The sequence below is a fragment of the Rana temporaria genome, chromosome 2 (genome assembly GCF_905171775.1).
Source record: "Rana temporaria chromosome 2, aRanTem1.1, whole genome shotgun sequence".
NCBI classification, from domain to species: Eukaryota; Metazoa; Chordata; class Amphibia; order Anura; family Ranidae; genus Rana; species Rana temporaria.
The window spans coordinates 95900896-95916878 of record NC_053490.1 but is presented as its reverse complement, the minus strand read 5'-3'; the positions used below and the strand labels follow the sequence as shown (position 1 = coordinate 95916878).

Here is a 15983-nt window from a genome sequence, read left to right as displayed (position 1 = left end):
GAACATCAACAAAAAAGGATTTGCTGTCTGCACACAGAGCATCCATAGAAACTCGCAACAGACAGCGTAATTTCGCATATTCATAATATAGCCCACATAATCAGCATAAAAAGTTTTTGAAACAATATATTTGCTCATAAAATGACGTAGCAACAAGACCACAATAGGTAAATGTACTATGTGAAAGTGAAAATAATGCCCATTAAAATACATATAAAACAGCACCATCTACTGGGGAGGAAAGAAATTAATCAATCGCATATATAAATATACAAAAAATTTACATAAAAATGTGCATAAAAAGGGGGGAGGAGGCCCCCCACTATGTGCTGGAAATTGGTGTAATATTAAAATTGCGTGTAGACACTCCCACTAGTGTCAACACTGCATATGACAGGAAGTATTTAAATGGTTATTTAATAAATCAACTAAATTAACCATTATTAACCACTTGCCGCCCGCCAATGACAGATTGACGGCGGCAAAGTGGTTGTAGAATTCTGACTGGACGTCATATGACGTCCTCAGGATTCTGAGCCGCTGCGCGCCCCCGCGACGATCGTTGTTGCAGGGTGTCAGTCTGACACCCCGCAACACCGATCTAGGTAAAGTGTCTTATGGAGACTCTTTACCACGTGATCAGCCGTATCCAATCACGGCTGATCACGATGTAAACAGCAAAAGCCGGTAATCGGCTTTTCCTCACTCGCGTCTGTCAGACGCGAGTAGAGAAGAGCTGATCGGCTGCTGCTCTGACAGGGGGGGTTTGTGTTGATCGATTATCAGCACAGCCCCCCCTGAGGATGCCCACTGGACCACCAGGGATGCCCACTAGACCACCAGGGATTTAAATCAAAGGTATGCCACCCTAGACCACCAGGGATGACACATAATGGATGCCAATCGGTGCCACAATGGATGCCAATCAGTGCCCACAATGGGCATCACTGATTGGCAGGCATTGTTTGGCACTGATGGGCACTAATGTGTTGTACTAATGGATGCCAATCTATGCCCATCCATGCCGCCTATCAGTGCCCATCCATGCCGCCTATCAGTGCCCATCCATGCCGCCTATCAGTGCCCATCCGTGCCGCCTATCCCTGCCCATCCGTGCCGCCTATCCGTTCCGCCTATCCGTGCCGCCTATCCCTGCCCATCTGTGCCGCCTATCCCTGCCCATCCGTGCCGCCTATCCCTGCCCATCCGTGCCGCCTATCCCTGCCCATCCGTGCCGCCTATCCCTGCCCATCCGTGCCGCTTATCCCTGCCCATCCGTGCCGCCTATCCCTGCCCATCCGTGCCGCCTATCCCTGCCCATCCGTGCCGCCTATCCCTGCCCATCTGTGCCACCTATCCGTGCCGCCCATCAGTGCTCATCCGTGGTGCCCATCATCAATGCCACCACATCAGAGCCACCTCATCGGTGCCCATCAGTGCCAGTCAGTGCAGTACCATCAGTGCCCATTAGTGAAGGAGAAAACGTACTTATTTACAATGTTTTATAACGGAAACAAAAAACATTTTTTTTTCAAAATTTTCGGTCATTTTTTTATTTTTTTTGCAGAAAATCAAAATCCCAGAGGTCATCAAATACCACCAAAAGAAAGCTCTATTTGTGGGTACAAAATGATAAAAATTTAGTTTGGGTACAGTCAAGCATTACTGCGCAATTGTAATTTTTAAAGTGCAACAGCACTGAAAGCTAAAAATTGGTCTGGGCAGGAAGGTGTATAAGTGCCCTGTATGGAAGTGGTTAATAAAGTAGTTAACATCCCAGTCGACATTCATGCCGAAAGGGGTGTAACACTTAATATCGTATATCCAGCGAGTTTCAAGTTTGGAAATTTCTCGCTTGGACATACTTCCTTGCCAATGTGGAGTAAAACGATCAATGGCCACAAAAGTGGTGCCCTTAGGATTTTTCTTATGGCAATCCAAATAATGGCGAGATACTGTATGTTTTGGAAAACCTTTCCTGATATTGGCAATATGCTCGTTCACACGAACGTGCATGACACGTGTCGTGCGGCCCACATATTGAAGGCCGCATGGACAAATCGGGAGATAACATTCAAGGAGGAGCAGGTAATAAAAGTGTTGATGTCAAACACCCTGCCAGTGGTATAAGATTGAAACTGGCATATTTTTCTGCTCCTATCCTTGTTGATGGCATACACATTACAATTATGACAAGGATGATATCCTTTCGATTTTTGGAAAAACAATACTCTGTTCGGGGCATCCAAAATATTGGGTGCCAATTGCAATTCCGGTCTTCTGTTGGCATAGATGACATCTTCCTCCCATTTGGCCATAATTAGATTGGCCATACTGGGCGCGAATATCGCGCCCATTGCGACCCCTCTATTTTGGAGGTAATGAGTCCCTCCAAACCAAAAATTTGTTTGGGTCATGGCGTACCCCAACAACTCTAAAATGGATTCCTACTGAAACGGGATCAATTCAGGGTCCCTTTTCAGGAACATTTCCACACCCTCCAAACCATCACTGTGAGAGATAATGGTGTAAAGAGAGGACACATCCGCAGTAGCCAGAATGTATCCATATCTCCTCTCCAAACTCTGAAAAATTTGGATGACCTGTGCTGAATCTTTAATATATGAAGGAGTCCCAGACACCAGCGGTTGCAGGAAAACATCAATATACTTGCCAATTCTAGAGGTTATAGAATCCAACCCACTTATAATGGGTCTCCCTGGGGGGGTTGGTTAAACTTGTATGCACCTTGGGCAAAAAATATATGATGGGTTTCCTTGGAGCCAACGGAATTAAAAAATCCCTCTCCTTTTTATTGAGAAGGTTAACTAATTGCATATCCCTGATTTATACCAATATGTATTCTGCTACGTATTTTTGGTAAAAGCTGCATATATTTATTAGTTTACGCAAAATTTATAGCGTCTACAAGTTACAAGATAGATTTAGGGACTTTGGGGGGTGGGAATGGCGGTGATCTGCAATTTTTATTTTATTGGGATTGCGACAATGCGGCGAACAAATCTGACCGCAAGTGACAATTTTTGGTGATCAGTGCTATAAAAATGTACTGATTACTGTATAAATGACACTGGCAGGGAAGGGGTTAACACTAGGGAGCGATCAAGGGGTTAAATGTGTTCCCTGGGAGGAGTTTCTGTGTGTGCGGGGGGGGGGGGGGGATGCAGGGCCTGGTGCCTTACTGTGTTCTGCTGTGTTTCTCACTGTTTTTTTTAAAAACACGTGTATGGCCGCCATTTTGCCTGTGCCGCGCCTCTATTGACTCGGCAGCCATTTTCTTGTAGCCCACAGGCTGTTTTTTCTGCATGTCGGTGGCCACCTTGGAAAAGTTTTTGCCTCTAGTGACCAGAATAACGGTGCCAAACGCTCTCAGCACACTTCCTGAGTGACGGCACAGCACGGGCAGCAGCACCACAGCCTGGTCGGGTGGTGAGTCCTCTAGGAGGGGGGGGGGTGACCTGTGGGTCCTGCCTTGCAGTACTAGGGCGACATATACGGTGGGTCAGCATGGCGTCCGAACCAGAGGCTTCTACCCCAAGCATGCCAGAGTTAACCCTTAGTGCCCCTGTTCCTGCTGCATCAGTGGATGCTATGACGGCAGTCCTTGAGGCGTTTGTTGCCAGGATTGAAGCGGCGAGTGGCCAGAAGGGGGGTAAAAAGCGCCTTCTTCTAGGGATGTCTCTGACACGGAATCAGGCCCCGCTTCTGCTTCTGGCCCTGGTTCCGTCATGTCAGATGATGCAGGCTTAGCCCACACGGACAGTGAGGATGACTCTGCTTCAGGGTCAGCGCATGATAAGGAATTTGTTGGAGCTCTTATCACTGCGGTGCGGGATACTCAGAAACTTGAGAATTTGGCGGAGGCATCAGACATGCCGGTCCCTTTTGGGTTCCGCAAGCCACCTCGCACTGCGAAAGTGTTTCCTTGTGTTTTTATATCTGGACAAATTGTTGTACAAGGAATGGGATCGGCCGCAGAAAGTTTTTGCTGTTCCAAAATACTTTGCGGCCCGTTACCCACTTTTTTAGGAAATCCTTCTCAAAAGGATATCTCCTCCGTCAGTGGACCCCCCTGTGTCCAGACTGAACAAGGCTACCACGTTTTCTGTGGAAGGGGCTCCCGCCTTTATGGACCCCGCAGATAGGAGAACCGAGGCTGTGGCCCGGTCCATGTTCACAGTGGTGGGGTCGGCGGTGAGATCGGCTCTGGTGTCGCAGACACTTACCGAACGGGCAAAATCTTTGCTGCAGGAGCTGGAGGCGCAGAATGCTTCTGAGACCTGTGTGGACCTGACCGACCAGTTGGTGCAGGTCCTAAAGTTTGTCTGTGAGTCGGCCCTGGATACGCTTCCCTTGCTCTCCAGGGCCTCCGCCTATGCGGTGGTACTACGCCGCCTTGTGTGGCTGAAGTGTTGGTCTGCGGACCAGTCTTCTAAGAAGGCCTTGGTAGATTTACCCTTAAAGGATGAGCGGCTTTAAGGGTAAGCGGCTATTTGGGGTGTCCCTGGATGATATCATAAAGGATGCCACATGCGGTAAGAGCACTCTGCTCCCGCAATCTAAAAACGGTAAGGAGCCTCACCATAAGCAAGGGCCCTCCTTTACTACTCCCAAAGCGTTTTTTTTCGCCCGCCAATTGCTGCAGGAAAACATTTTCAGGGTGCTAAGGCGCCCGCTGAAGGGCAAAAAGCGCCCCTGGTAACGCAAGCCCAACAAGCCTGCCTCTGCATGAAGGCCTGCCCCCGCCCGCATCTCGGGTTTCTCTCTTGCCCACCAGATTTTTTCCCTCCGGCTTCCTCCGGATCGCCGGAAGGATCTGTCAGGGGCTGTCCAGGATCTGCTGGTCAGGGGAGTGGTTGTACCGGTTCCCTCAACGGAGCGGTTTCTGGGGTTTTACTCCAATCTGTTTGTAGTCCCCAGGAAAGAAGGGGTTCGTCCAATTCTGGACCTCAAGGCCCTCAATTGTTTTGTCAAGGTGCAAAAATTCAGGATGGAATCGATTCGCTCAGTAGTAGCAGCGCTCCATCAGGGGGACTTCCTGGCATCCTTGGATATCAAGGACGCGTACCTGCATATCCCCATGTGCGCAAAACACCAGAGATTTCTGCGTTTTGCGGTCGGAGAGGACCATTTTCAATTTGAGGCCCTCCCATTCGGCCTGGCCTCGGCAATCGAGTGAGGAAAAGCCGATAAACAGCTCTTCCTCTTTACATTGTGATCGGACAAGGCTGATCATGTGGTAAAGGGCCTCCGTCAGAGGCTCTTTACCGAGATCGGTACTGCGGTGTGTCAGACTGACGCCCAGTCATTCTGTTATAGGCTGAGCGGAAAGTGGTTAGACTGCAGGAAAGATCAGCATCTGAACCCAGAGAAGGTGGAGGCTGATAGACTGGAGGTAATATAAAGCATTGTAATTACATTTAAAGTAAACTTTTACCAGTATTGTGCATTATATTTAAAATGATCATATCCATGAAAAATTAGGTCTCAGCTTTTAGTACTACTTTATTATAAAAGATTTTGATCTCCCTTCTACCCTTCATATAGATTCATGTCTGACTATATATTAGGACTGTTACCGATTTAAATTTTTGTGTTCGATTAATCGGTTTTTTCTTTTTTAAATCGATTAATCGTCTTATTTCGATTAATTATAACGCACATACAGATCCAACTACTTTTAGCTGATCTCCTTGCAGGCTGATTCCCAGTGCAGCTACCAACCACTGGAAAATGGATAGCAGGATACAAAAAACACACAAAGGCAGCGCTCGATGGGAATAGCATTAAAACTTTAATAGCCTTCAAGTAGGTAACAAAATAAATATTGCACTGGAGATAAAATCAATGTAGCTACATAAACTGTAAAAATGGTGCGAGTAATACCAAACGGTAGCAAAAGCAGTCATAAATACATGTAGATAAGTATGATACTGGTATAAAAATGTGTACAACGATACCTCTGCTGAATCCAGATCAGGAGAGGTTAACAGTCTGCCGGCATGTAGATGTCCCATGAAGGGAACTATCGCAACTCCCAGTGGATGGCTGTAGAATCCCAGGTTGATAGAGGGAAGTGTATCAGCCCTTGCGTGTGGCAGATGGTAAGGTCCCGCCGGCATGCAGATATGGAGGCACAGCAAAGGAGCCCTTCAGATGGACACGGCCATGCCCCGCCGGTGTCCGCGACGTCACCGGATCTCCGACGGAACTCCCTGAAGACCCGGAAGCCGACGGAGAGGTGAGTACCAATCAAAAGAATTTTGATGGATCAAAAAAATGAAAGATTAATCGATGAATTAATAGTTTTTTTTATAATATTACTTTCACTGTTTCGCAGTATAAATTAAAGGAGTTGTAAAGGAATTTTTTTTTTTTGCAAAAACGAACAATGAGGACATGAAACCAGGACTGCAGTAAGGTAAAGGAAGCTATTTAGCTAAAAAAAAATCCTTTAGTGACCCTTATGCCGCGTAAACACGGTCGGTTTTGACCGATGAAAACTGCCTTAAGTCCAGTTTCATCCGTCAAAACCGACCGTGTGTACGGCCCATCGGTCCTTTGTCCCTTGGTCCAAAATTTTAAAACATGCTTTAAAATCGAACCGTTAGTACACAAAAGCATCGGTTCAAAACCAGCGCCTGCTCAGAATCAAGTCGACGCATGCTTGGAAGCATTGAACTTCGTTTTTTTCAGCACATCGTGTGTTTTACGTCACCGCGTTCTGACCCAATCGTATTTTGAACTGACTGTGTGTACGCATATCAGGCCGTCAGGCCACTTCAGCGGTGAACCGATGAAAACGGTCCATCGGACCATTCTCATCGTTTGGGACGACCGTGTGTACGCGGCCTCAGCGATTACAGTTGTGCGCATAAGATTACATACCCTGGCAGAATTTATGATTTTATAATTTTTTGGCCATTTTTCAGAGAATATGAATAACAAACTTTTTTCACTCACGAGCCGGTTCACACTTCCGCGTCACGACTTCGGGGGCAACTCTGCAAAACGATTTCTGTGTAGAAGTCAATGCAGGTCGCCCCGAGCCGCCCCCAAAGTCGTGCAAGAACCTTTTTCTAAGTCGTCGCTCCTATTAGAGCGGTTCCATTGCATTGAATGGGACGCTACTCGTCAGTCGCCCCAGTGTGAACCGGCTCTCATGGTTAGTTTACTCTTTTTAACTCATAATCACAACAGAAACTACCTAAATGATCCTGATCAAAAGTATGCATACCCCAGTTCTTAACCACTTTAGCCCTGGAAGAATTTACCCCCTTCCTGACCAGAGCACTTGTTGCGATTCGGCACTGTCACCTTATCTGACAATTGCGCGTTGCACCCAAACAAAATTGACATACTCCCCCCCCCCCATAAATAGAGATTTATTTTGGTGGTATTTGATCACCTCTGCAGGTTTTTATTTTTTGCTATAATATCCCCAAAAAATATATAAAAAATTTCTTTCTCAGTTTAGGCCGATATGTATGCTACATATTTTTGGTAAAAAAAAAATCGCAATAAGCGTATATTGATTGGTTTGTGCAAAAGTTATAGCATTTACAAAATAGGGGATAGTTTTTTATGGCATTTTTATAAAAAAATGTTTTATTAGTAATGGCGGCGATTAGCTATTTTTATTGTGACTGCGACATTATGGCAGACACACTTGTCACTACTTTGGGACCATTGTCATTTATGCAGCGATCAGTGCTATAAAAATGCACGGATTACTGTGTAAATGACACTGGCAGGAAAGGGGTATTAAACACTAGGGGGCGATGAAAGGGTTAAGTGTGTACTAGGGAGTGATTCTAACTGAACTGTGGGGGGCGGGCGGCCTGTGGGCTACAAGTGACACGACAGTGATCACTGCTTCCAATGATAGGGAGCAGTAGATCACTAGGCAGAACAGGGAAATGCTTTTACATAGGCAGCTCCATGACAGTCGCAGGACACCGGCGGACATAGAGTCCGTGTATCCCGAGGGCTTGCGGTGGAAGAGCGCAAATTTAAATCAGCGTGCAAGGAAGTTGCTTTGCGCAGCTGTGCCATTCTGCCGATTTTGTATATAGGCGTTAGCTGGTCGACAAGTGGTTAATACCGTGTATTGCCCACTTTAACAGCAATGACAGCTTGAAGTCTTTTGTGGTATTTGTGGATAAGGCTCTTTATCTTCTCAGATGGTAAAGCTGCAGATTCCTCTTGGCAAAAGCCTCCAGTTCCTGGAAATTCTTGGGCTGTCTTGCATGAACTGCACGTTTTGAGATCTCCCCAGAGTGGCTCAATGATATTGAGGTCAGGAGACTGAGATAGCAACCCCAGAACCTTCACTTTATTATGCTGTAGCCAATGACAGGTCGACTTGGCCTTGTGTTTTGGATCCTTGTCATGTTTGAATGTCCAAGTACATCTCATGCGCAGCTTCCTAGCTGATGAATGCATTTTTTTCTGTTTGCCAGTGTTCTAACCTCCTTTTAGGTGGCAGTATAATCTGGGGGTGAATTAAAGCGGGAGTTCACCCATTTCTAAAAAAAAAAATTTTCTTCCCCTAGATTCCTGCTCGTTCGGTCTAGGGGAATCGGCTATTTGTATTAAAATATGAGCCGTACTTACCCGTTTTCGAGCTGCATCTTCTTCCGTCGCTTCCGGGTATGGGTCTTCGGGAGCGGGCGTTCCTTCTTGATTGACATTCTTCCGAGAGGCTTCCGACGGTCGCATCCATCGCGTCACTCGTAGCCGAAAGAAGCCGAACGTCGGTGCGGCTCTATACTGCGCCTGCGCACCGACGTTCGGCTTCTTTCGGAAAATCGTGACGCGATGGATGCGACCGTCAGAAGCCTCTCGGAAGACTGTCAATCAAGAAGGAACGCCCATTCCCGAAGCCCACACCCGGAAGCGTGACGGAAGAAGATGCAGCTCGAAAACGGGTAAGTACTGCACATATTTTAATACAAATTGCCGATTCCCCTAGAGAAAACGAGCAGGAATCTAAGGGGAAAAAGTGCCCTCTAAGGGTGAACCCCCGCTTTAAGTGCTTTGTTCCCCAATTGACTCATTAAAAAAAAAAAAAAAAAACATTTTTATAGTGAGTACAAAAATCCTATTTTATTTCCAGGAAAGAGTTTGTGTTAATTGTAATTTTCTGTTTGAAAATGATTACTTGACTGATTTTATTTTCCTCCAAAGTAGGTTGTATTTCTAACTGCAGGTAAAATAACTTGTGTAGTTAGTGGACTTCTGTTCTTTATTTGCATTCCATGTTTTTACACAATTTAGGCAGTATAGGTAGCAGGAGGGGGTGTGGAATATTTTCCAAGACTAGTTGGTGTTGAGCCTCGTACACACGGTACGATTGTTGACCAACCGAGCATCTGATTTTTGTCAAGAGCGTGTGTCAGGATCTTGTCTTGCATACTAACGGTACACAATTGTCATGCCACAAACACGAACGTAGTGACGTACTACAAGGAAATAAAACTCTGAGTGCCACCCTTTGGGCCCCTTCTGCTAATTTCATGTTTGGTGAGCATTGATTCTGAGCATGCGTGTTATGTACTTTTGACTTTAGTGTGACGGATTTGTGTTCTGACCATACAAAAATCCGACGAAGCCGTTGCCTGCCCATAATTTACTAGCCTGTCACCCAACATTTGTTGGCCGAAAATTGGACAATGGTCAAAAGGAGAGTACCAATGGTAAGAATTTAGGACAACAGTCTGTCAATAGACAACCCCTTTCCAGCAATCGTACCATGTGTATGTGGCTTTAGGCTTGAATTCTACTTTTAAAGTGAGGCAATTTTTCTCCCTATTTTTAATAGGATAAGGGAGGGGAAATGGCTCAAAAGTGCATTGGAAGATGTCCCCTCTCTTCCTGTTCTGGTAACAAGCCAAAATGTGAGTTCTCTTTTTGGTAACATTAAAAAGGAAAAATGGGGGGGGGGGGGGGTGGCCTGTCTGGATGTAAGCCAAGGTAGACGTGCTGGTGAAGAGCTCCGCTAATCCTGAAGGAATCTGTTGCCATCCTCTCCACAGAACACCCTGGTGAGCCTTAAAAACTGCCCTGCTTGTCCCTGGAAATCCCCTGCCTCAGCCTAAATTTCGGAGCCTTCTACTATTCTATTCTAGAAAGGCTCTACTTATAAAGTGGAAACAAACAGGGGTACCTACTTTGAATACATGGAAATCACAGGGGTACCTACTTTGAATACATGGAAATCACTGATCAACTCAGCGGTGCCACTATACAAAACGGTCTATCTCACCAGATGCTTCCCAGCTAAGTTTGACAAAATTTGGCACGTATGGTTAGAATCGCACATCACAAACTCAACACAATAGGCTTTGGATCCCCTTGAATGCTTATTTCAGCCAAAAGCCTTGTAGCGGTGAAGACCAAATTTTGCTACTGCTTATTTCAGCCAAAAGCCTTGTAGCGGCGAAGACCAAATTTTGCTACTATCTGAAGGATCTCTTTAAAAGCGTTACCCTTAACCTCAGCACCTCCTTCCTAAAGTGGTCACCCAAAGAACAGGATTCGTTATCCTTCCCCTTACCGCTCTATTTTGACAACATGAGTAGTTTTAAGTTGTAGTAGTATCTATTGAATAGTTTAAAATCTGTAGGATTGTTATGTTTTTCTCAGCCGGGGTATGCCCAGAGGCTGTATTATGTAACCGTTTTTTCACACGAAAACTCAAAGTATTTAAAAAAAAAAAAAAAACAGGAAAAATGGGGTGAATCTCCCTAAAAGGGGCAGAAATGGTAATAAGAACATTACAGGTATTCTAATCCCTCACCACTCTATACAATACTTTAAAATGCAATTTATTTTATATTTTTAACCATTTGTACGCTAAGAGGCCATAATGTTTCAATTATTTACATGGGTGGGTAAAGGTGCTTGCACATTATTCATAATGTTCTATCTATGCTATATATTGCTTGAAAAATTTAAAGTTTTTATTTTTGGCAGAGGGGGGTTAGAGATGTGCTTAAAGTCATAATATGCTGAAAATGGATTTGGTTGTAACCCAAGTCTGTTGCCTACCATCAGTTGGTTTCAATAACTGGTTGCATTGCAACCTCCCAGGTTCTTCACTTTTTATGTAGCTACAAAATGAGCTGTGAATCCAGGCAATAATATTTTGTTTTGCATACAATATAATGAAATTCTTTACCTTACAGCTGTACAGGCATGTCTTTGAATAATCCTGAACCAAACAAGCAACATCCCTCAAACGGTATGTTTTAAAATGTTGTGCTAGGGATGAGCTCTAGGGTGTTCGCATAGTACACGTGCAGAGCCCGCCAGGAAGTCTGCATGGCGCTGCGCTAATTACAGCCAGGGAGACATTGTCCCGATGCTCGGCTGCAGAGATCGGGAAATGTCTCCCTGGCTGTAATTAGCGCAGCGCCGTGCTGACTTCCTGGCGGAACCTGCACGTGTACTATGCGAACACGCTGGAGCTCATCCCTACGTTGTGCAAGTATTGATTCTGAGCTGTGTATCTGTGATTTTAGATGCTGTGCGAGGAGAATAACATTTTAATAAATGCTAACATAAATGTGCATAAATAGAGGGTGTTGTAAAGCTCAGTCAAAATGATAAAATCAGAAATGGGGACGACGACTGACTGATGTGAAAAGGGGGGGTGGGTCAGAGGATGATTACATAAGATACGTTCAAGAGGCCCAACATTCAGGGAGCACCGTCGGGTGTTCTAGGGACATACATTTCAAAGCAGCGCTGTGGGCACTTTACTCTTGTGTGTAACACATCCTATATAAAATATGAGTGTCACTTTTTGAATTGACTGAAATAAGTTAATTGTTTGATGACCGTCTAGTTTTATGAGATGCATCTGTATATAATCAATTATTTTTTCTCTTATCGTCCATGTACGGACACAGCTCCCTAAATCTTGAGAAGTGGGTTATGTTCCTGTTCATAGAAGAGGACTAGGCAGAACATGTTAGTTATCTTAAAACATGTAACTTTAACAGAGTTGAACAGCCCCGCACAGGGGACGGTCCCTCCGTCATAACCCCTCACCCTGCAGAATGCAGCTCAGTTTTTTTCTGCCTAGCAGAGGAGGTGGACTTGGCTCCCTTTGGGCCCAGAGTCCTGAAGACATTTTTGTTTTTGTGATTGTTCTATCAACTGCCGGCTGGGTGACAGGCTGGATATTATAGATCCTTGTAGTCCCCCCCCCAGTCCGGCCATTGAGCGTGAGCAGACCTTGGCTACACGCTGGGTCGGTCACTACATGAGCATATGATCCAGGGTCCACATATGACTGGGCTGCTGTTGTCTCGCTCAAAGTGGACTGGGCCAACAGCTACTCCGTACCATCGTTGTGGGTCTGTCAGGGACGCGCCAGCAAGTTTTTGCAAGGACGGGCAAGTACTGTTCATAAGTTCATAGATAAGGAATGGGAACGGCCACAGAAGTTATTTTGTGGTCCCTCAGCGCATGGCTCCCTTTTGAGGAGAGCCTTTTGAAAAAATGGGCCTCTCCTCCGGTCGTGGCCCCCCCCCCCCGGTCTCTCGGCTAAATAAGGTAACCACTCCCCTGGTAGAGGGGAGGGGACCCCTGTTTTTAAGCACCCTACTGATAGGAGGTCCGAAGCTGTGACCCGTTTCATGTTCACCATGCTGGGGTCTGCGTTGCGTCCTATTTTGGCTGCAACTCTGGTGTCTCAGACGCTTACTGAATGGGCAAAGATTTTGCGCCAGACAGTGGAGGAGAATCGGCTCCCCCCTGAGTGTGAGGTTGGCTGACCAGTTGGTACAGGGCCTTGTGTACGTCTGTGATGCCACTCTGGATGCAGCTCCCTTGATCTCCAGAGCCTCTGTATCAGCGGTGGTATTGCGCCGCCTGATTTTGCTGAAATGCTGGTCCGCTGAGACAGCATCCAAAAAAGCTCTAGCAGATTTGCCCTTCAAGGGTGGTAGGCTTTTTGGTACCTCGCTGGACGACATGAAGGTTAGAGCACACTTCTCCCTAAGGGGAAGGAGCCACATCATAAGCCAGGCCCTCCTATTCCATGCAGAAGCGGAATTTTCGTCAGTCAGGGTCAGCCGGCAGATCCTCCCAGACTGACAAAGGTCCAGCTGGGGGACAGAAGCACCCCTGGGTGCGCAAGCCGGCTAACAAGCCTGCTACCGCATGAAGTTTGCCCGACTCCAGGGTGGGGGGAAGGCTTTGCGGGTTTGCAGCTCGGTGAACCTCCCTGCTCTCCGACCAGTGGGTCTGTGAGGTGATCGCTTCAAGTACAAGATCTTGTCCGCCAAACAGATTCTTTACCTCAAATCTTCCTCTCCTTCCGGCTCGTCGGTCTGCCTTAATAGGAGCAGTACAAGACTTGCTCAGGTGCGGGGTAATTTTACCTGTGCCACTGGAGGAAAGGTTTTGTGGATTCTATTCGAATCCGTTTGTAGACCCAAAGAAGGATGGCTTCCTGAGGACGAATCTAAGTATTCGAAACGCGTCGAGGCGCGGGGGTACCACACATCTTTTTCACGCCACACGATTCTTAACCCCTGGAACGATACCGCACAGGCATTTTTGTCCGCTGGAACGCACCAACGTTAAGGCTTGGAACGCACGCCGGGAAGGTAGCAGTGACGCTGGACAGGCTAGTGCCGGCTTGGGCACAGGAACATGTGAGTGTAAAATTTGTTTTTAATGTTTCATGAATAAAACTTGTTAAAACGTACTACACCATATGGGCCTTTTTTCTTCTTGGGAGTATAAGAGAACCCATAGAGAGTTGGAGCGCAGAGATTCGGGAACCAGAAGAGGAAACCGTACACCATATGATTATATGCAGTTTACCTTTTTGAATCTGGTGAGAGCATAGCACAATAGGAGGTGGTGGTGACACTATAAGGTGGCAAAGTCACAATTTTTTTTTGCAGCAAAGCACAAATCCCTGCACTTACTGGAGGCACGCTTTTTGAGGACATTGTATTAATGCACGATTGCACTGGACTATTTAGTGTATTTATAGTTCCGTATTTTGATTAATAGCGCAGACGCGCTTAAGAGTTTGCAGGGGAGAAGGGGTTCATATATTTTGTGTTTTATATAATTTTTACATTTTGTTTCTATATATGTGAATGTATCACAGATTTAGAGATAACGATTCACAAGAGCTGGTGTATGAATGTCACGGATATATACATATTCATTCATAATTTAAGGTCAGCGCAGGAGTACAAACTGTACGAATACACTTTAATATTTTCCAAAGAAGGATGGAGTCTGTCCAATCTTGAACCTCAAGGCCCTCAATGCCTTTGTGAGGGTGCGAAAAGGTCAGGATGGAATCAATTCGTTCAGTGGTTGCTGCGCTCCATCCGGGGGACTTTTTGGCGTCCCTGGACATCAAGGACGCATACTTGCATTTCCCCATCTTCACCGGGCATCAGAGGTTTTTGCGATCAGCGAAGACCACATCAGTTTGTGGCTCTTCCCTTTGGCCTAGCGTAGGCACCGAGAGTGTTCACCAAGGTGCTCGCCCCGATTCTGGCTTTGCTGAGACGGCGAGGCATTGCTGTCGTGGGCTACTTAGACAATCTTCTTCTGAGAGCTGCTTCTGGCTCAGAATTAGAAGAGAACGTGTCTATAGCCAGTCAGACCCTCCGGGAATTTGGTTGGGCGCTGAACGTCTTGGTACAGACTCATTGTCTGGAGTACCTAGGGTTGATCCTGGACTCCTCGGAGGCGAAGGCTGGGGGGTCCAGTAGGCCCAGGGTCGCTGGACTCCGGACGAATCTCGCCTGCCGATCAATGTACTAGAACTTCGAGCGATCAAGCTATGCCTCTTCTCGTGGTTGCAGAGTCTACAAGGACGTCCAATCATGATCCAGTTGGGACAACGCCGCGGCAGTGGCTTATGTCAACCATGAGGGGGGAACAAGGAGCTTGGCTGTGGCTTCGGAGGTCGCTCACATCCTGCTGTGGGCGGAAAGAAGCGTGCGGCTCTGTCAGCCGTTTACATTCCGGGCGTAGAAAACTGGCAGGCGGACTACCTAAGTTGCCAGATGCTGGATCAGGGGGAATGGTCGTTACATCCGGAGGTTTCAACCCCTTTGTCAGAGGTGGGGCACACCGGACGTGGATCTCCTGGCTTTTCGACTTAATCGCAAGGTGTTGAGGTTCGTGGCCAGGTCCAGAGATCCTTGGGCAGACGCGTTGGTGGCCCTGTGGGGTCAGTATCGGTTAATTTATGCCTCTCCCCCACTAAAATTGTTTCTTCATCTGCTCCGCAGAGTGGACGCAGAGGGGATCCCAGTGATTTTAATCGCTCCAGATTGGCCCCGGCGTCCCTGGTACGCCGACCTTGTGTGCCTGGTGGGCGGATGCACTCTGGCAGCTGCCTATGCGGGAGGACCTTCTGTCTCAAGGTCCCATACTTCATCCTGCTTTAGTCACTGGCTTTAACGGCATGGCTATTGAAAGCCAGGTGCTAAGGAACAGAGGTCTATCGGATTCGGTCATTTCAATCATGCTGAGGGCACGGAAGTCATCTTCGCGGAAGATCTAGCATCGCACTTGGAAGGGCCTACATCTCTGTGTGCGAGGAGATGGAGTGGCGTCCAAGAATGTATTTGGTTTGCAGGATCGTGCTGTTTTTACCGCGTGGAGTGGATCAGAAACTTGCCTTAAAGGGTCACTAAAGGAAAAAAATGTTTTGCCTAAAATTAATGTCTGCAAGGTGGACAGACAGAATAGTGTAATGATTCTGTTAAAAAACTAGTAAATACCTATTACATTTTTTCATCTATATCACCTCCGGCATTCTAGTTTCTGTTCTCTCATTCACTTCCTGGTTTGCATCGTTCGTTCATGTAAGAACTACATTTCCCAGTATGAATTGCGGCACGCCCAGTAATTCACACCTTCTTGAAGTCTCTAACAGATGTAGTTCCCAGGAGGGGACGAGCACGTTA

General features: G+C 46.5%; 1 protein-coding gene across 1 annotated transcript in view; it reads left to right on the top strand.

The window, feature by feature from the left end:
- The window catches only part of RNF17 (ring finger protein 17), a 720374-nt gene that overhangs the window by 71193 nt on the left and 633198 nt on the right, over positions 1 to 15983 (top strand). Inside the window, exon 4 of the mRNA XM_040339329.1 lies at positions 11211 to 11266. Coding sequence (XP_040195263.1) covers positions 11211 to 11266 — 56 coding nt within the window. The remainder of the gene's footprint in view (positions 1 to 11210; positions 11267 to 15983) is intronic.